The sequence below is a fragment of the Eriocheir sinensis genome, chromosome 17, assembly GCF_024679095.1.
Source record: "Eriocheir sinensis breed Jianghai 21 chromosome 17, ASM2467909v1, whole genome shotgun sequence".
In the NCBI taxonomy this organism is placed as follows: Eukaryota; Metazoa; Arthropoda; class Malacostraca; order Decapoda; family Varunidae; genus Eriocheir; species Eriocheir sinensis.
In genome coordinates, this window is record NC_066525.1 from 4,126,173 (window position 1) to 4,147,397 (window position 21,225).

The window sequence follows — 21,225 nt, forward strand, 5'->3', positions numbered from 1 at the left end:
CCTGAAGGTGGTGCCTGTGTGCCTGAAGGGCGGCCCTGTGTGCCTGAAGGTGGTGCCTGCGTGCCTGAGTGCCTGCAGCGGGTCTGGGTGTCGTTCTGCTGACCCGTCGCGTCTTTGTGCTTCCCTCGGTTCTTGTGGCCGGTCGCCAGCGACCACTCGTCGGAGCCGAAGTGCTGCAGGCACTCTTCGGGGACAGGGAAGGCGTCGTCCACCTCCTCGGCCCAGGTCTTGGCCGCCACTTCCGTGTTTTGCTGGGCGGGACGAGGCGGATGGGAGGCATCGCTGAGGCTGTCAGGCACTTCCTCCTGACGGTCCTCGACCTTGTCATCCTGAGGGTCCTGAGATGGCCGTGAACCTTCGCCTTCCAGAACAGCCGCCACGCTCGCCTCCTCTTCTGTGCAGGTTACATCTTCGTGCAACTTCGTGTCAACTTCAGTGGCGTCCTCAGGCTTCTCCTCCTCCAGAGGTGAGGCAAACTCTATCTTCTTCTCCTCCTCCTCCTCCTTCTCCTCCTCCTCCTCCTCCTCCTTCTCCTCCTCCTCAGCTGAGGCAAACTCCTCCTCCTCCTCCTTCTCCTCCTCCTCCTCCTCCTCCTCCTCCTCCTCCTCCTCCTCCTCCTTCTCCTCCTCAGCTGAGGCAAACTCCTCCTCCTCCTCCTCCTCAGCCGAGGCATACTCCTCCTCCTCCTCCTCCTCCTCAGCCGAGGCATACTCCTCCTCCTCCTCAGCCGAGGCATACTCCTCCTCCTCCTCCTCGGCCGAGGCAAACTCCTCCTCCTCCTCTGGGCCCGCCGTGCACGCCGCAGTGCCCGCAGCGGCCACCGTTTCCCGTGGTCGCCGCGTGCCCCGCAGCGCACACAGCGCCCAGCCCGCAAGGCCCGTGAAGAGCAGCACGCAGACCCGCACAAGGTTGCTCGTGAAGGCCTCGTGCTCCTCGTGGGCCAGCGCCACCCTCTGCTGAAGGCAGGCGAGGCGCTCCCCCGCCTCCCCCAGGCCCCAGAACACCGTCCACCAGCTGTCATGACCGGCAAGGACGCCGCACTCCCTGAGGGGGTCCCGCGGGGCGGCCAGCACCCAGAGGTCGGCCAGGAGCTGGCGCACCTGCCCGACTCTCGTGGTGTGCGGCCCCGCGGCGTGCCAGGCGCCGACGGTGTGCTGGAGGCTGCGGGAGACGAGCACCGCCTCAAAGGCGGTGCCCACCGCCCACTCCGCGGCCTTCATCAGTGCGTTGGAGACCAGCGCCTTCACCACCTCCTTCATGACTTGATAGTCGAAGTTTACAGTCAACAGTTTGATTTGGTTGGCCATTTCAATTGTTAATTGTTCACTTAACACAGAAAACGAAGAAGACCGTCACCTCACAAGAGGGAGCTGGTAACCAGTGGTCTGCACCGGCGGTGTTCTCACAAAGGAGGGGAAATACAGGGCAGGAAACCAAGACGCACGAGGGAGGGGGGGGAGGGGAAGGTAAGGGGGAAAGAAAAAGAGGAAGGTAGAGAAAAGAAGTGGAGGGAAGAAGAGGGGACGACAGAAGGGCGAAGATGAATAAAGGAAGTGGTGGAGAGGAGAAGGAGGAATAGGAGGAGGAGGAGGAAGAGGAGGAGGAGGAGGAGATATTAGAGATTTAGAAGAGGTGAACTTTACTTATCAATCAATCAATCAATGGAGCATACGCTGGGGGGCGCGTCGCCTCACCCACCCTACCACGCCAAGTCGGAGTATACTTAATGGTGAAAGAAATGGATTAAGAGGAGGAAGAAGACGGAGAAGATGAACAGGAGGAGGAGGAGGAGGAGGAGGAGGGGGGGACAGATACGTAAGAGGAAAGGTTGTTGATCTCTTCCCTCTTGGTCTTTGTGTCCCTCTTTGTTCCTCTTCCTCCTCTTGTCCCCTTTATCTTGTCCCACTTCTTTTATCCTCTTTATCCTGTCATCTTTGGTTTGTCCCTCTCTCGCTTTCTCTCCTTTGTCAACTTTCTCCTGTCTTCTCTCTCCTGTCATTTCTTTCCTATTTCTCCTGTTTTCTTTTTTCTTACCTCCTTCTTCCCTCTTTCTTTGTCTTCTTTCTCCTCTTTCTCCTCTTCTCTTTCTCCTCTTTTTCTCTCTTTCTTCTCTTCTTTCTCTTCTTTCTCCTTTCCTGTTCTCCTTTTTCTCCTCTCTCTCTCTCTCTCTCTCTCTCTCTCTCTCTCTCTCTCTCTCTCTCTCTCTCTCTCTCTCTCTCTCTTCTATCTCTTCTCCCTCTCTCTTCTATCCTCTTTCCGCTCTCCTTTTTTCTCTCATTTTCTTGATAATTAGCAGCTGAAGTTCTTTTTCTATGTATAATGATGCGACTCTCAGACAATTACCCGAGACTTATTGTATGGGAAGAAAAATTTTGTTAAAGCGTATCAAACTTGACTCTGATTAGTGTAAAGTTGTTTCGGTATATCTTGATTTTTATTTTTTTTTGTACTTTATCCATTCTTCTATACGAGAAATGAAAGGATAAAAAAAAGGAAAGAAAAGGAAAGGAAAGGAAAGGAAAGGAGAGGAAAGGAAAGTAGAGGAGAGGAAAGAAAAAAAAATGAAAATGAAAGAAAAGAAAGGGTAAAAGAAGAAATGAAAGAGTTTAAAGGGAAAAGAAGGGAAATGAAGACAGAAAGAAAGAAGAAAAATACCATAGCTAGATTTTTACGGTTCCAAGGATTTGCTCATGACTTTACACACTCATAATATAATAATAATAATAATAATAATAATAATAATAATAATAATAATAATGATGATAATAGACTTCAGAAGGTTATATAATCAATGCGTGTCTCTTCCCATAGCCTTCTGCATGTAACTGTATTATTTTTAAAACTTTTTATTGCTATTTTCAACGTCATTTTCCATAGCGTGTTGTTATCCCAGTCAGGGTCGAGAGAGAGAGAGAGAGAGAGAGAGAGAGAGAGAGAGAGAGAGAGAGAGAGAGAGAGAGAGAGAGAGAGAGAGAGAAGAGGAGAGGAGAGGAGAGGAGAGAAGCGAAAAGAAGAGTAGATAAATGAAAAGAGAAGAGGAGAGAGAGAAGAGAAGAGAGAAGAGAAGAGAACTGGAGAAGAGAAAAGAGAGAAAGAAGGAAACAGGAGGAAGAAAGAGAAGAAAACAAAAGAAAAAGAAAAGAAAAGAATAGAGAAGACAATAAAATGAAGAGAACAAAAGTGAGAAGGAAACAAAAGAAGAAAAAAGAAACGAAAAAAAGAAAGAGAAAGAAAAAGAGAACGAGAGAGAGAGAGAGAGAGAGAGAGAGCAAGCAAGCAAGCAAGCAACCACAAGTCAACAAGTGTGTGTAAAACTGCAACGTCACTTAACAAAAATAAAATAAACAAAAAAAAGTAACACTGAGCGACTACAAACAGGAACAAGGCCAAAAACTGGAGAGAGAGAGAGAGAGAGAGAGAGAGAGAGAGAGAGAGAGAGAGAGAGAGAGAGAGAGAGAGAGAGAGAAAGAGAGCAAATAGTTCTGACGTGAGTGAAAATACAGACATAAATATTCAGTGTTTTTTTTTTCCTCGCGTGAGTGGAGAGGTCGCGTATACGGATGGAGGAGGAGGAGGAGGAGGAGGAGGGAAGAAGGGGAGGAAAAGGGAGGCAATGAAAGAGGGAGCAAGGGCCAGGTTACGTGTGATGAGAGAGAGAGAGAGAGAGAGAGAGAGAGAGAGAGAGAGAGAGAGAGAGAGAGAGAGAGAGAGAGAGAGAGAGAGAGAGAGAGAGAGAGAGAGAGAGAGAGAGAGAGAGAGAGAGAGAGAGAGAGAGAGTCGTCACGGTCACAGAGGTCACACGGAGGGAACAAGTAAGCATAAAACTTGGACCAAAAACGAAGCGAGGGAGAATGTAATGAGAGAGGAGGAGGAGGAGGAGGAAGGGAGGGAGAGAGAGAGGGAGATAGGGAGGGAAGGGGAGATAAGGAGAGGTGGTGCTGCATGACTGACCTATAGCAAGGACACACACACACACACACACACACACATGCACACACTCACACACATCCCCCTCTCCCTCCCCCCCATTATTATCTCCCCCCTTCACACCTCACCTAATCCCTATGTTCCTCCCTTCCCCTATCAATCCCCTCCCCCCCCCCATCCCCTTCTGTACACCCACCCAAGCAGAAACTATAATGAAACTCAAATGAAACTCGGAACTCTGAAACATTTTTGACCTCTAGTAAGTGTGCCGAGGACGCTATGTAACTGCGTGTGTGTGTGTGTGTGTGTGTGTGTGTGTGTGTGTGTGTGTGTGTGTGTGTATTTACCTAGTTGTAGTTTTAAAGGGCCTGGGCTTTACGCTCGTGTGGTCCCGTGTCCGTATCTGCATTTATCCAACTTTTCCTTTAAGCTTTGCACACTCCTCCCCGATACTACATCCTCACTTAATCTGTTCCAAACCTCTATAATTCTTTGCGGGAAGCTACATTTCTCTGTGTCTGTCAAGCATCTTCCCTTCCTCGATTTCTTACTATGTCCTCTTGTGTTCCTGGTGGTAGTTCCTTCTCTTAGTAGCAACTCCTCGTTATCTACTTCATCCATTTTGCTCAATAATTTATAGATTTGTATTAGGTCTCCCCTTTCTCTTCTTTGTTCTAGTGTGTGTGTGTGTGTGTGTGTGTGTCTTGTTTTTTTTAGCTGAATCAGAACTCTCGTCACTGTCTCATAATGGAACCAAATTGAATCGACAGGGAAACGATCAAACACCTGCATTGTCAATCTCAGGTGGAACAGGTGAACGCATTGTTAGATTAAAGGTAAAAAGAAAATAATTATATAACGAAGACAAAACCAATACAAGGCGGAAAAAATCAACTAGATATATAGTGATAGATAGAGAGAGAGAGAGAGAGAGAGAGAGAGAGAGAGAGAGAGAGAGAGAGAGAGAGAGAGAGAGAGAGAGAGAGAGAGAGAGAGAGATAGAGAGAGACAAAGAGCGAGAGAAAGAAAGACAGATGATAGAAAAATAGAAAACGAGAGAAAGAAAAAAAAATAAAGAAAACTATCAGGTATTGGATCAAGAAAACATGAAAAAAAAAGATGATATTCCAGTGGGTCTGTATGTGTGTGTGTGTGTGTGTGTGTGTGTGTGTGTGTGTGTGTGTGTGAGGCAACGCTAACCACAAGTTCCAGAGCCTTTCCAGTATCATTTCCATTCTTATTTTGAGATCAAGAGAAAGACCAAATAAAAAAAGATAAAAAAAGAGAAATAGGCGTGGAGGAGGGTGGCGAAATCAAGAGAGAAATGACACCTGAGAGAGAGAGAGAGAGAGAGAGAGAGAGAGAGAGAGAGAGAGAGAGAGAGAGAGAGAGAGAGAGAGAGAGAGAGAGAGAGAGAGAGAGAGACTAAGGTTGGATAAAACTGGATAAAACAAAGAAAAGAGAGGGGAAGAAGGAGTTATATTGCACCAAACTACAGGCAAAATAGAGCACTGGGGTTTGACAAGGCTACTTTTTTTCAGTTTTTCCTCTTCGTTTTCCTTCTTTGTCCTCCCTTTTTTCCTGCCTCCTCCCTATTCTCATTCTTTTCCCCTTTCTTCCCTTTATTTCTCTCCTTATTTCTCTTCCTTTCATTTACCTCTCTCTCCTTATCCCTACTCCCCCTCCCTTTTTTTTCCTGCCTCTTCCCTATTCTCATCCTTTTCCCCTTTCTCCCCTTTATTTCTCTCCCTTTCTCTCCCTTTCTTCAATCTCTCTCTTCCTTTCCTATCTCTACTTGCTTCCCATTCTTCTTCCTCACCTCATTTTCAGTAGTTTCCCCTTCTCTCCTTCAGTGTTTTCCCAATTCTCAATACTAGACTCACCCGCCTTTATGAGTTAGCGGACAGGAAGGGAGTCCAAGGAATGAGTCAGTGAGTGAGGGAGGGAAGGAGGGACGAAGGGAGTGAGGGAGTGAGTGAGTATAGCAAGGACACTCCCGCCCGTAACGGTGAGATCATCAGAGTAACCCACACCCTGATCTGACGGAGTGACTGGGAGTAGGCGTGAAAGTCGTGACAGAGACATTTAAATAAGGTCCTTGCACGGGGAAGCCAAGAGGAATGCGTTCACCCAGTACCGGGAAGGAGAGGGCGAAGAAAAGATTATAGCAACGAAATGTAGATGATTGTGTTTCCTCGTCGACCTCCTGCACGGAAGTAATCAAGAATCCTTACTCCGGACCGTGGAAAGTATATCAGTCTAGTGGGGTGTTACGAATGGCGTCCTTGGCTTTCCCCTTTCCCTCCCCCACTCCCCCCCACTCCCTCTCCACGTCCTGTCCTTGAGAATCATCCAGTTTGCTACACTCCGTCACTCCATCCCACATTACTCCACCCTTTTGTCTTTCATAACATTATAACTCCACTGACTTCGCTGTGTTAACCACTCCTCTACTCCCACCCACCTAAAAAACCACCAAACCTCTTCTCGTTCTACTCCACTCTCTCGTCTTTCATAAACCATCCACTCCACTCACTCCACTTCGTCCATCACTCCCACTTCGTTCCTCCACTTTGAAACTTCTTCCCCACTCTCTCTCTCTCTGTAGTAGTCTGAACTCCACCTCCACACACACTCCACTCCACTTGAACACATCCATCCTCCTCCCACTCCACTTCACTCCTCTCCACTCCCCCTCCCCGCTTCATCTCCCCCACTTCACTCCACCATCACTCTTGTTTGTTCTATGTCTTCCTAACCCTACTCCACACTCTGTCACATCACTCCCCTCTGATCCAACTCCACCACACCACACCCACTCCTTTAGTCCACTTCTGCCCCGTTCCACTATATTCCACCCCTTCTCTTGCCTGTTCCACCCCATCCTAACCTTCCCCCACCTATCCACCTCACTCCATTAGTCCACTTCTGCCCCGTCCCACAATATTCCACCCCTTCTCCTGCCTGTTCCACCTCATCCTAACCTTCCCCCACCTATCCACCTCATTCCGCTTTGATCTAACTCCACACCACACCCAACTCCCGTCCTATTCCACCTCTTCTCTTCCCTGTTCCACCTCATCCCAACCTTCCCCCATCCACCCACCTCACTCCACTCTGATCTAATTCCACACCACACCCAACCCCCGTCCTTTCTACCCCCCTCCCCCCCTCTCCCCCCCTCGCCCTTCACCCCGTAATCCTCGGAAGGGAAATGAGGCGAGTTCGGCAAATGTGGGTCTTTTCTCAGACGTGGAATTCCTGTTTCCTCCTAAAAGCGAATTCTGTGGTAACCTTGAGCAGAAATTTGGTGTTTTGCCGAGTTGGTTCACACATTCCGGGCTCGTGAAAGTGTGCAACATTGTTAATACACCAGAGCTCGTTGATACATATTTTTTTCTTTTTTTGATTTTTTTTTTTTTTTTTTTTTTTTTTCCCATCTCTGCCAGTAGCGCCGGTAGGCTTTCTTCAGGGGCCTGGTGGTCGTCCCAAGCCCGTCATGGCGCAGGCAATTCTTGATTCATTGGACGGTTTCTTCTAGAGTCCGGGTTGATGGGCGGTCTTCTGAACAGTATGTGGGTAGTCTTAGGCCACTCGGCGGTGACTGAAAAATCCCCGGTGGTAGCGTGGGGATTCGAACCAACGTTTTCCATGGCGCCGTGAATGCTAGGCCCACACGCTAACCACTCAGCCACCGCCTACCCCAAAAGGTAAACCATAATGTAACAGTAAAGGACACATTATGAGTAGATGTTAAGTGATTTATAAAGAGATGTAGGTGTTTATCAGTGCATAGTAAGCTCTCGAAGCTGCTGAATGTAGCGAGGCTTAGTTTTACAACGCTTAAAAGAACTTTGTGTTTAGTGTAGAGTATTTTAGTATTAGGAAAGTTATAAGAGTTAACTTTAGAATTTGGTAACTTTAGGCTTAGGGCTTTCGGCTCTCACGAGAAATATTTCCAAAGACAACAAAGGAGACAAAGAAGAGGAGAAGAAGGAGGACGAAAAGGAAAACGAAGAGAAAAAGGAGGAAAAAAAAGTGGAGAAGATTACGAAGAAGACAAAGAAGAGGAGATGGACGAAACAACGAAAGAGAGAGGAGAAGAAAGAGCAGGTGGAAAGGAGGAAAAGAAGAGGGTAGGAAATTATGGAGGAAAACGGGACACCTGATATAGAAAATGGAGACACTGATTGGTCGCGTTCTCATGAGTGTTTTCAGAAGCCTTGTCAAACCATCACTAGACTCATAAAACTACCCAAGGAAATACTCATAACAAACAAATGTGTGTGTGTGTGTGTGTGTGTGTGTGTGTGTGTGTGTGTGTGTGTGTGTGTGTGTGTGTGTGTGACTCCCAGTTTGCTTCACTCCACTCTATTCCACATTACTCCACCCTTTTGTCTTTCATAACATTACCACCCCACCGACTTCACTCACTTAAACCATTCTTCTACTCCCACCCACCCGAAATTGACCTCTCTTTTGGCTGCTCTTTACTTTTTTACTTTTGTGGGACCGGCGAGTAGCGGGCTTTTTTTTTTTTTTTTTGTACCCTTTTTGTTGCCCTTGAGCCGTATCCTTAGATGTAAAAAAAAAAAAAAATCAATATTGACCTTCGTGTTATGATTTCCCTGTTGACTCCAAGGTCGATATTAAAAGACACATTGGCTTCTCACATTGCCTATTTCTTAAGGTCAAAGAGAGGGTCAATCGGGTTCCAATGAGTGTTTCTTTAGGTTCACGGCACAGAGGAAGGGTCAAACTACCACCAGGGCCATAAAACTACTCCTGGAAATGTCCCAAACTCCTATGAAAGCCTTGTCAAATATGTGTTCTTGAATGACGAAATGTTTAGTAATCCGGCCTCAAATGTGTAGCGTGCTGTGGTCTCGTGAAAGGATCCAATACCACACATAAATAATAATGATCAGCATAGCCACGAACAGATATCATGTCATTTATAATAAGCGTTCAAGGTCGAATCGCTTTGTGAGGAGAATTCGATCCGACTTGAAGGAAATTGTTATAGACCGTTCCATTTCCTGATACGATTTCAAGGCATTTCCTCCTCCTAGAACCTAATAATCAAATAACTGTAACGCAGAAATGAATCGTGCTTGTAGTCACGGTGAATTATTATTTTTACAGACGCGAGAAAGAAATAATAGAATGACCTTTGAAATTCTACATTCTAAGACTCATAACAGTTAAATTACAAAGGAGGAAATTCTCTTATGACATAGCATTAAGGAATATAACCCTTTGACCATTACACCTTAAATTGGGAGAAGAAAAAAAAACAAGAAAAATAAGGACACGCTACTTTAAAAATGAAGATTGTAAGACTCATCACACTGTTAAACGCCAAGGCAACTCCTCTTATTACAATCCACCAATGGCCCTCCTCCTCCTCTCTCGATCCACCAATAAGAACTGTTCTCTCACTATCCTCCAGCCAATAGCAACCGCCCTTTTATTCCTCCGCTTCCCTTTGTACAGGAGAGAAAAAAAAGGAGAAAAATAAGGGGTCCTGGATATTGTTTGACTCAAATTCATTACGTGATTGAGTTCCAAGGAAGATTCTTTTAAATGTTAACAAAAGAGAGTGTACCCAGGTGGAGAGAGAGAGAGAGAGAGAGAGAGAGAGAGAGAGAGAGAGAGAGAGAGAGAGAGAGAGAGAGAGAGAGAGAGAGAGAGAGAAGTGGAGCAACAAAGAACAGGGAACATGTGGAGATAGTGCAGGAAGTGGACTGGGGTGGAGATAAAAGCCTTAGGAGTGGAATGGAGTGGAGAGAAGTGGAGTGGAGGATGAGTGGTGAAATGGAGAGATGGGAAAACAGGGAGGACATGAAGTGGAGTCAGAAGAACAAAGAAGGGTGGAGAAGGGAGAGAGATGAGTGGAAAGAAGTGGAGTGAAGTGGAGTAGGAAGGAGTAAGTAAAGTTGTCCATACGAGATCGAGAAGAAAAATAATACAACATAAAAGTATAAAAAAGTAAATAAAAAAAGTAGCATGAGAGAGAGAGAGAGAGAGAGAGAGAGAGAGAGAGAGAGAGAGAGAGAGAGCAAAGTTCCCACTAGTCATTGAGGGAAAGTGGAGAGTGGACCCATAAAAGGAAGCATATAATTTCCACTCCACTTTTTTTCCTCCACTTCTCTGTTAATGTGGAATCGAGTAGAAGGAGGAAGTGCACGGAACAAATGGACACTAAAAAAACAGATAAAATAAAATGAAATAAAATAATAAGTAAATGAAAAGGAAATTAAATAAAAGTAAGTGTATTTTAACGTTTTTTCTGGAAGCCATTAGTAACGTTATTCTGAAAGCACGAATAGAGAGGAATAAAGAAAATAAGGTAGAAAAACATTAGAGAGAATAAAGAAGGCAAAGAAGATGAGAAAGAAGGAGTTAGACAAAGAGGGAAGAAGGAGAGGAAAAGAAGAATGAAGAACGAAAGAAAAAGGTAGAGAACATAAGAGAGGAAAGTAGGCAAAGAAGATAATGAAGAAGGAATGAGAGAGAGAGAGAGAGAGAGAGAGAGAGAGAGAGAGAGAGAGAGAGAGAGAGAGAGATAATAGGGAAAGTAAAAGTAAAATGAAGAGCAAAAAAAAAAAAACTAACTTAGAGAGAAGAAAGGGGAAAAGAAAATAAGACAGAAGAAGTGAGAGAAAGAAAGAATAAGAAAAGGAAAAGTAGAAGAAAGAACGAAAGAAAAAAAATAACATACGAGAGCAGAAAGGGGGTAAGGAAGATAAGAAAGAAGGAATGAGAAAAAAGATGGAATAAAAAAGGAAAACTAGAAAGAAAGAACGAAGAAGAATTAAGTGGTTGGTTCTATACGCATCTTAGTTTTGTTTAAATATATATACATCATTTTTTTTATTGTTATTATTATTATCTCTCACCCATGAACAAGAAAAGATAGAAAAAGGAAAAAAAAGGAAAATACAAGTGGATGAGATTGATAGACAGATATATAGATACAGAGACACAAAAAAAAGGAAGAGGAAATAAAAGATAAATAAAATAATAAAGAAGTAAACAGAGAAAAACAAAGAAAACAAGAGAAATAATAACGATAGATAAACAAATACCTCGAGACAAAAAAAAAGAGAAAAAGAGAAAAAAAAGAGAAACAATATAACAAAGAAATAAGAAGAGAAAAACAAAGAAAAAAACTAAAGAAATGATATAACGAGACAGACGAACACAGGAGGTAGAGGTGAAGGTGTGTGTGTGTGTGTGTGTGTGTGTGTGTGTGTGTGTGTGTGTGTGTGTGTGTGTGTGTGTGTGTGTGTGTGTGCGTATGTTTACCTTGAGGGAGTCACGCTTTCCTGTGCTGCCCCTTCTGCTACCTGACGCAAGGAACACCTGTACCCCCCCCCCCCTCCCCATCCCCATCCCCCTCCCTCCCCACCTCAAGGCCTATATAGCACTGTCTTGCCTTCCCTCTGTTCCCTCCTTTATCCTATTCCCTTCTTCCCCTTTATCCTCATTTTCCTTATTTTCTTTCTTTCTTTCTTTCTTTATTTATTTATTCCTCCTGTAACTTATGCTTTCCTTTATTTCTTCTTTCCTGTGTTTCCTCTGATTCCTTTATCCTATTCCCTTCTTCCTTTTTTTCCAATTTTCTTTCCTTCATTTTCTTTCTTTTTTTCTTGTATCCATCATTTACCTTATTCCCTCTTTTATTTCTCCTTTCCTCTATTTCCTCTCTGTTTCATTCTTCTGTCCCTCCTTTTACCCTATTCCATCCTTTTCCTAATTCCCTCTTTCTTATACAAATCTTCTTTTTAGCTTCTGTTTCTCCTTTCCTTATTCCTTCTTTCTCTTACTCCCTCTTTCTTATCTTTTCCTTCTTTCTTCTATGTTACGTTCTCTGCTTCTTTTCTTCCTTCTTTCCATCCTCTTTACCTTGATTCTTTCGGTTTTGGGAAGAGGGAAGGAAGGGAAGGAATTGAGGGAGGAAGAGAGGAAGGGGGAGAAGGGAGAAGAAGGGATGGTGATGTAAGAGAGAGAGAGAGAGAGAGAGAGAGAGAGAGAAGAGGAAAAACTAGTAAGCTATAAATATCCCATCTGTGTAGTAAAGTGTATTATTATTATTAGTAGTAGTAGTAGTAGTAGTAGTAGTAGTAGTAGTATTAGTAGTAGTAGTAGTAGTAGTAGTAGTAGTAGTAGTAGTAGTAGTAGTAGTAGTAGTAGTAGTAGTAGTAGTAGTAGTAGTAGTAGTAGTAGTAGTAGTAGTAGTAGTAGTAGCAGTTCTTTTATTATTTAAGTTTATATTTTTATTCTCTAGTTTCTCTTTTTTGTTTGTGTGTTTGTTTGTTCACATGTTTAAGGCATATGCGTCGTAAGCAAGCATATGGAGAGAGGGAGGGAGGGAGAGGGAGAGACAGGATGGAGGGAGAGAGGGAGAATGGAAGAGAGGGAGAGGAAGGGAAAGAAGAGAAGGGTAATGGAAGGAAGAAACAGAGGAGGAAAGAGAGAGAAAAGAGGGACGGAGAAAGGGAGGAGAGAAAACATAGGAAGGAAGGAAGGGAGGATAGAAAACAGGAAGGGAGTAAAAATGGGTGTGAACAAAACGAGGGAGGGAGAGAAAAGAAGAGGGAGTTATGAGGGAGGGAAGGAGGGAGGGAGGAAGGGAGGTATAGAAGGAGTAAAAGGATAATGGAGGGAATGAATGAAACGAGAGAGGGAGAGAAAGTGGATGGGTGGATGGAGGGAGGGAGGGAAGAATGGAGGAAAGATACTGAATGGAGGGAGAGTAATGAAGGGGAATGAATAAAAGGAGAGAAGGGTAAGGGAGGGAGGGAGGGAAGGAGGGAGGTGGGATTCAGGTAATGTATAAGCAGGTAGACAGCACCGTTAATTAGGAGGCCAGCAGGTGTATTTGCGTGTGTGTGTGTGTGTGTGTTACTTATGACGCTTCACATTCTCCCTGTTTGTTCTTCTAATTTTCCTTCTATTAACTTTTATTACCTTTCTGTTATCACCTCCATTTTCTCCTCTTATGCCATGAACAGCTATTTACTTAACTGCTTCCTCATTTTCTTCATCTTCCTCTTCTTTCTCCTCTTCCTCTTCTTTCTCCTTTTTTCCGTTTGCTCCTGTTCCAAATCCTCGTTTTCTGCCTTCTTCTCTTCCTCCTTCCTTCTCGTTGTGGTCCTTTTTCACTTCTCTTCTTTCACTCATTCCATTCCTTGCTTCATTTCTTTTATTTTAACTCCATTCTTTTATATAATTTCTCCTTGCTTTGTCTCCTTCCATCCCTCGCTTCCTTCCTTCTGTATTTATGGTATGGTCTTTTCTTTCTCTATTTCTCTTTTTCGTTTCCTTAATTTATTTTCTATCCTCGTATCGCATTTCTCTCCTATGACTTATTTCTGTCTTTCTTCATTCATTCCCTCTCTCACCCCCTTCCTTCCTCCTGTACTACTCCCCCGTCTCCTTTCCTTCCTTCCCTTTCTCACCCTTTCCTTCCTTCCCTTCTTCACTCCTGTCATTCCTTCCCTCCTCCCCTCCCTTCCTCTCCTCATTCTGCTTTCCCTCGTTCCCTTCCTTCTTCCTGCCCTCTCTCTCTCTCTCTCCCCTGTCAATTCCTTCCTTCCTTCCGTTCTTTACTTCCCCTTCATGCTTGCCGGCCCGTCAGCTGCCTGCTTGGTCGCTCGTCTCACCTCCGCCTCGCCTTCCAATCAGACAACGGTGCTTCTGTCTGTTCACCTCCCTTGTGTTTGTATTCCCCTTGTTTACTTACTCGCTCACTGATTCACCAGCTCGCACCCTTGCCCTTGTGTGTGTGTGGGGGGGGGGCGGTTGGGGGAGGGGCTGTGTGTGATGTGTGTGTATAGGGGGAGGGAGGATGTATGTGACGTGGGGTTGTGTGTGTTTGAAGGGTTTGAGGGGGTTGTGATGTGTGTGTGTGTGTGTGTGTGTGTGTGGTTGATGGTGGTGGTATTGGTAATGGAGTTGGGTGATGGTGGTGGTGATGGTGGTGGTGATGTTGGTGATGGTGATGAAGTGATGGTGATTGGCGTCGTAGTGATGATGGTGATGATACTGTTGTTGAGTGTATGTTAGTGTATGTAGGTAACACACACACACACACACACACACACACACACACACACACACACACACACACACACACACACACACACACACACACACATAACTGGTAATAAGCTCTTCTCTTCCCTTGCTTTCCATCACGCGCCGAGCTGCTTAGTAACAACGGCAACAACAGCAACAAAAGAGAGAAAGTTAAATGAAAGAAAGAAAGAAAAGTAAAGAAAGATAGAGAGAAAGAATGAATGAAAGAAAGAAAAAAAGAAAGAAGAGAACAACACTGCATATTAGCACCAAAAACATGATATTCAGCACCAGAGGAAAGATATTTTTTAAAGAAGAAACCTAAAAGAAAAAGCTTCATTCGTAACACACACACACACTCACACACACACAAACACACACACACACACTATATAAATAAAATCGAATAAGATAAAATAAATAAATAAATAGATAAAACAAACAAACAAACAAACAAGTCAAGTACAAAACCCACTCTCAAAACACACCTTATAAAGACGCAAATTTCACCACAAAAAAAAAGACCCACCAAAACAGGGAATCCAACCCCCCTTTCATAAACAGACACAAGGCGGGTCTCAACACCACAAAAATCATCACCACCTACCCTATCAACACCCGCCGAAGTAGCCTGGTGGTGGCGGTGAAGGGTCTCATGCTTGCTGGTGATTATGGTGGTGGTGGTGATGGTGGTGGTGGTGGTGATGGTGGTGGTGGTGGTGGTGGTGGTTTCCGTCAGGCTCCAACAGCTTTCATCTTCGACTGGTTATGTTGAGATGGTGAGGGGCAGGTGATGGGGGGGAAGGGGAAGGAGGGGAAGATGCCTTGGGTTATGGGGGGGAGGAAAAGGGGACAGGCTGTGGAGGAAGAGAGAGAGAGAGAGAGAGATGGGGAGGGGTATCTAAGGGGGACAGGATGGCTGGTATTGGGGAATGGGATATCTTGGGAAGGGAAGGGGGCGATTACCTGAGGGGATATTGATTTAAGGGGGGGGGGCTTGCCAAGGGGTCTATTTGCTGGGGGTTTCTTTTGGGGGGCTGTCGGCTTGGTTAGGGGGTGGGGCGTGAGGAAGGGGTTAGGGAAGCGGGGTTAGTGAGGGTGGAGAGCAGGTTGGTTGAGGTACACGTTGACAGAGGGGGTGGAGGGGGGGGTTGTGGAGGAATAGTGGGGGTGGGGTGGGGCAGGTGAGGTCAGGAATCCATGAAGAAGGGTTTGGGGGTGTTCTTCTTCTTCTTCTTCCACTTCTTCTTCTGCTTCTTCTTTTTCTTCTTCTTTTTTCTTCTTTTACTTCTTTTTTTTCTTCCTTTTCTTCGTCTTCTTCAGTAGTTATTCTTTACTGACCCTCCTCTTCCTCTCCTTTACTCTTCCCTTTGCAATGTTTCCTTCAGGCAAATTTCCCGTATTATTATTATTATTATTATTATTTTCTTCTATTTATACCACTTTTACTCCGTCCTCAACACTCCCAGGTTATTCCTCCTCCTCCTTCACCTCTCTTTTCTCTCCTCCTCTCTCTCCTTATCTTCCCTTTCTCACGTGCGTTCTGACACAAATATCCACAAATCTTCACCAATCTTTATCAGTCACACATCTCTCACCTCAAACACCACGACCCTTGACCTTTCTATCACTGGGGGGCGTTATCAAGGCCGTCTATGTCACCTCCTGTCGTCCGGCATCTCCACCACACTGCCCTTAAGTCCTCACCACACTCAGCCCTTCGTCAGGCACTTGGGTCACTAGTTTTAGCTTCTGAGGCATCGCGAGGCACTGACGAAGGCTGAGGCTGTTCTTGTAGGTCCTGGAGGCTCACACATCACTCAGAGTCTCACCGCAAAGAGATGAATGTTTGAGCCCTTTTGAGTTCTTTTCCCACACGTCAGGCAAAGGAGGAGAGTTAGTGGGCACCCCTCATGACTTCATCCAGCCTCAGTTGCTAGCGGTTTGTGGCAACTCGTAACACACGTACACACACACACACACTTCTTCCTCGTCTTCGGCTTTCACTCCACGGCACAATTCGCCTCACAGACACCCCCACGCCGGCTCTAAGCATGCACCGGTGCCTCTTGTCCCCTCGGGTTCCCTTTGCGAGCTTCCAGAGCCAAGGGTGTGATTCCAGAGGTCTTTGAAAGGGTTGGAATGGAGATGTCACACTGGGAATGCTCGTAGGCGCAGCACCAGCAGGAGCAGGCAGCCGGACCCACTGTGCTTACCCCCCCTCCTCCTGGTCCTCCTCCTCTTCCTCCTCCTCCTCCCCCTCCTTAACATGTGGTGCGCGGTTTGCAGATGTGGAATTTAAACCGTGATTTCTTTAGGTGACGTGTGTGTGGTTTTGGGTGGTTTGTATTTGTGATTGTTTGTTCGGTGTGTTTGTTATTGCTTGTTAAACGGTTGGATAGTGAGAGGAAGGGAAGGAAGGGTAGGAGGAGAGGTTCAAGAGGGCATTCCAGGAGGCAGGGATTGCAAGGTGTCGGCAGAGAGTCACGTAAGGGAAGATAACCAAGAGATAGAGATTCTTGCCTCCTGAGTTTGGGTTCCTTATCCGTCTATGATTTTTGTGGTTCCTCTTTTTAGCCGTAATAGGAGGAAGTGTTAAAGAGAGCCGTTCATTTGTTTTGTTTTTTCTTCGTTGTCTTTTCTTCGCTATCGTTGTTTTCTTGATTCTCTGCCTCTTCATTTTCTTGTTTTTCGTCTCTTATTTTTTTTGTTTTTCTCTGCTTATTCTTATTGTTTATTGTCTTGTTCTTTTCTTCCATCTTTTCTTCTTGTTCTTGTTCTTGTTCTTAGTCTTTACTTTATTCTGCTTCTTATTCTTCTTTTACTTCATCCTTCATCTCCTTCCTAATTCCTCCTCCTCCTCCTCCACTATTACCAGCTCCTCATCTTCCTCCTCCTCCTCTTCCTGCTCCTCCTCCTCCTCCTCCACCTCATCTTCTTCCTCCTTTCCCATCTGTCGACGGTAATTTCAACGCCAGACTAAGTAGTGATCAGCTTTACGACCGAGCGTTCTTGTGGCACAGAAACCGTCGCCTCACAAGTTTAGGAGGGACCAGAGAGGGAAGAGACAGCCAGACATCCTCCTCCTCTTCCTCCTCCTCCTCCTCCTCCTCCTCCTACAGCATGTCCGGCAACCCGTTATCTTGCGGGCTCATGCGAAGGAGAGGAGGAGGAGGAGGAGGAGGAGGAGGAGGAATAAAAAGAAAAATAATAAAAAGAAAGAAAAAGATGAAAGAGAAGGTGATGATGAAGAAGAAGACGAAGACGAAGAAGAAGAAGAAGAAGAAGGAGAAGAAGAAGAAGAAACAAGAAGAAGGAAGCAATGCGCATGTAATACAACTAGCAACGAGAGAGAGAGAGAGAGAGAGTAAACATTCGGCAGGTAGATTTCTCACCTGTTCGACACCTGGCACCTTTCCCTTTACCTCCCATTCACTCCCTTCACGATGATTGGCACTCTCCCCTTCCCTTTCCTCCCTACCTCCTTTTTTTTCTCCCTTTCCTCTTCCCTTCCCTTTCTCTTTGCAACCTTCAATATTTCTCTCACCCTCTCTTTCCTTTTCTTTCTTCTTTTCTTCTTTCTTCACCTTTTTCTCTCTCGCTCCTTCCTTTCTCCCTTATTCCCTCTCTCCTTCCCTCCCTTTCTCCTACCTTATTTCTCCCTCCAAACATCCACCTCTCTGCTTCCTGCTTTTCTCCTTTTCAACTCATTTCCTTTCGTTTCTTATTTCTCTCTCTTTCCTCCTCTACTTCCCTTCCTCTCACTTTCCTCCTATTTCCTTATCATACTATTTCCTTATACGAGAATAACAACACCAAATAAAAACAACAATAATAATAATGATGACAATAGTAATGTTAATAATAATAATGAAATTGAGAAAATACGGAGGAAAAAGTTACTGAACAATACTACTACCACCACCACCACCCCTACCACCACCACCACCACCACCATCATCACCACCACCACCACCACCAAGGCCAGCCAGTCTCCTCTTATGGGTTCAAGCGGACGGCGAAGGGAAATAAATCTTTTCGGGTTCACGGGTAAAAATTTATGCTTGGCTAATACTTGCAAGAACGGATGGAGGAGGAGGAGGAGGAGGAGGAAGAGAGGAAGCCAGAGGAAATGGAAGGAAAAATATTGAGAGATTGAGTCTAATCCGTTTCTTGACCGAGTTTCAGTGAGCAAGCAACGTTAAGCTTATAGATACTCTCTCTCTCTCTCTCTCTCTCTCTCTCTCTCTCTCTCTCTCTCTCTCTCTCTCTCTCTCTCTCTCTCTCTCTCTCTCTCTCTCTCTCTTCTCTTCTCTCTTCTCTCTTCTCTATCTTCTTGTTCCCCTCTTATTTTCTCTTCGTCTCTCCTTCGTGTGTGTGTGTGTGTGTGTGTGTGTGTGTGTGTGTCAATAAGTACAGTTAGCTTGCATCACGCTTCTCTTTCCCTTACCTTTCAAAAGCCTTACCTACCTACCTTCTTACCTGCCTACCTACCTTCCTACTTACCTAACTACCTGCTTACCTTGCCGACAGTACTTGCATTGTGTACTCACTCGCAATCACTCATCCCCTTCACCTTGTCTTCCCTTCTCTCTCTCCCTCCCTCTTTTCACCTCCACTTCTCTCCCTCTCTTTCTCTCTCTCCATCGTTCTCTCTTCACTCCCTTACTCTCTTTATTTATTTTTTTCTCCTCATTCCTTCCTTCAGTCCTCCCTCACTCCCGTACTCAATCATTATTTTGTCTCTCCTCAGTTTCCTTACTCATTCCCTTTACTCCTTTTCCTTCACCTACTCCCTTTCTCGTTTTCCTTCACTCCCTCACTCCTTCCCTACACTCTTTCACTCCTTCCCTACACTCCCTCACTCCTTCCCTACACTCCCTCACTCCTTCCCTACACTCCCTCACTCCTTCTCTCCCCTCCTTCCTCACTCACTCTAGCATACATTCCTTATCTTCATCTCAATTTCCTGTCTCTCTCTCCCTCTTTCTCTCACTCCTACACTCCCTCTTTTACTCTCTTCGCTACACTCCCTCCCTTCTTCACTCCTACACTCCCTCTTTTACTCCCTTCTCTACACTCCCTCCCTTCTTCACTCCTACACTCCCTCTTTTACTCCCTTCTCTACACTCCCTCCCTCCCTCCCTTCACCTCACCTCACCTTACCTCACGTTCCCTGTTACCTGCCGCCCACCTCATAAGTCTCAGTTGTTTTTGTTGTTATCATTGTTTTCATTATTTTATTTATTGTTTTTTTTTGTTGTTGTTTTAATTGTCTTTTCCACCTCATTGTTATTCTCAGGTTGTCTTTTCTTTTCTTTTTTTGTTGTTTTCATTATTTTTATTTCCTTTTTTTCTTCATTATTTTCCCTTTGTTTTTAATTATTTCCATTTTTTTGTTTTGTTTGTTTTCTTCGTGTTGGGAGTGACGTGGGTAGTGTTTGTTAGTGTGTTTGTGCGTGTCTATTTCTTTTTTTTATGTATTTCAATGTGGGTATGTATGGTTGTGTATGTGTGTATGTATGTATGTATATATGTTTTTTTTATTGTTTTGTTTATGATGTTTTTTTCTTTCGCTTTCATTTATTATTATTATTATTATTATTATTATTATTATTATTATTATTATTATTATTATTATTATTATTATTATTATTATTATTATTTTCTGTCTTTGTGTTTGTTTATATGTGTGTTTTATCTGCTGTGTTCGAGATTCACCGTCAGTGTTTTTCCTTTCCTTCTATCCTTCTTTTTTCCTTCATTCTCTTTTTTTCCATGTGTAATTATAAGAGTTAAGCAAGTCTTATTTTCTTTATCTTTTTCTTTCCTTCTTTGCTCGTGTCATATTATTGTCACTCACTCGTTTTCTTCTTTTCTTTTTTTGTGTGTGGTTTTTCTTCTTCAGGTTTGTACCGTTACCACTTCTGTAATGGTGGTGGTGGTAGTAGTGGTAGTAGTAATGATGGTGGCGACGATGATGTTAATAAGAATAAAAACAACTGGAAAAACAATCACCTTCTCAGTTTTTCTTTTTACTGTTCGACTTAAATTTCTTTGTACCTGTTTATTTTCCCTCTTTTTTCCCTCATTATTCCTTTCCTTCTTTGTTTCTTTTTTTCCTCTCTTTCTTCTCTTCTTTCATTCCAGATTCATCATTTCCATCTATCTTTTTCTTCGTTTCTTTGTTTCCCTCCTCTCATTATTTTTCCTTTTCTTTATTTCTTTCCTCTCTTTCAATTCTCATCTCCCTCTTTTTTCCACATTCATCTTTTCATCTACTTACTCATACTTCTTCCCTCACCTACTCATTAACAAAAGAAGGAAGAATACACAATGTCAAAACACAGGTAAGAAAAAAAAATGCGTAGGAGAAAGAAGGAATGGAAGAGTATTATGTTTCTACTTTTAATGGGAAGCAAGTCACGAACACGGCAGGATCTGAATACTTGTCAAGGCCAGGAAGGAGTGGAGAGAAGAGAGGCGAGGAGAGAGGAGGAGAGAAAGAATGGAGATGAGTGGAATTAAGAAGAAGAGAAGGAGAGGGGAAGAGGGTTTGGTAAATAGAGGAGGGATGGGAAGAGGAAGGGAAAAGGAGAGAGGAGGAGAGAAGAGACGAGGGAGATGAGTGGAATTAAGAGAAGAGGAGGAGAGGGGAAGAGGGTTTGGTAAATAGAGGAGAGGGAAGAGGAAAGGAAAAGGAGAGAGGAGGAGAGAAGAGACGAGGGAAAGAATGGAGATGAGTGGAATTAAGAAGAAGAGAAGGAGAGGGAAAGAGGGCTTGGAAAATAGAGAAGGGGTGGAAAGAGGAAGGGAAAAGGAGAGAAGAGGAGAAAAATAATGAGGAGACGAGAAGTGAGGAGGAATAGAGAAGAAAATACAAAAGGGAGGAAAGGAGAAAAGTGCGAGAAGAATATAAAATGGGAGAGGAAAGAAAAGAGAAAAAACAAAACAGACAAATCAAGACAAAAATAAGAGAAAGGAAAATAAAGAGACGGGAGGAAAAAGAGATAAAGGAGACAGACACACAAACAGACATACATATACAGACACACAGACAGAGATACAGACAGACAGAAAAAGAGATAGACAGACATAACCAGACAGGAGGCAGACACTCAAACACAGACACAGACAGACAGACACCCAGACTAACAGACAGACAGCCCATCCTTCTGTTCACGCACGTAGGAACACACTAACGGGAGATGC

The 21,225-nt window shown here is 44.3% G+C and overlaps 3 protein-coding genes across 16 annotated transcripts in view; 1 reads left to right on the plus strand and 2 right to left on the minus strand.

The window, feature by feature from the left end:
* Nucleotides 1-1,415, minus strand: part of LOC126999802 (histone acetyltransferase KAT6B-like) — a 2,230-nt gene extending 815 nt beyond the window's left edge. For 2 of the 5 annotated variants that reach the window (XM_050862766.1, XM_050862763.1), the window contains exon 1: nt 1-1,414. This exon is cut by the window's left edge. In XM_050862766.1, coding sequence (XP_050718723.1) covers nt 1-1,307 — 1,307 coding nt within the window. In that variant the 5' untranslated portion in view covers nt 1,308-1,414. The other 3 variants (XM_050862765.1, XM_050862764.1, XM_050862767.1) reach the window with 3 other exon arrangements.
* The window catches only part of LOC126999804 (carbohydrate sulfotransferase 1-like), a 99,585-nt gene extending 83,351 nt beyond the window's left edge, over nt 1-16,234 (minus strand). Inside the window, exon 1 of the mRNA XM_050862770.1 lies at nt 14,621-16,234. Within this exon, the coding sequence (XP_050718727.1) occupies nt 14,621-14,670 (50 nt within the window). The 5' untranslated portion in view covers nt 14,671-16,234. The remainder of the gene's footprint in view (nt 1-14,620) is intronic.
* LOC126999805 (solute carrier family 35 member G1-like) overlaps nt 1-21,225 on the plus strand; it is a 134,508-nt gene that overhangs the window by 74,640 nt on the left and 38,643 nt on the right. The gene's annotated exons all lie outside the window — the stretch shown is intronic.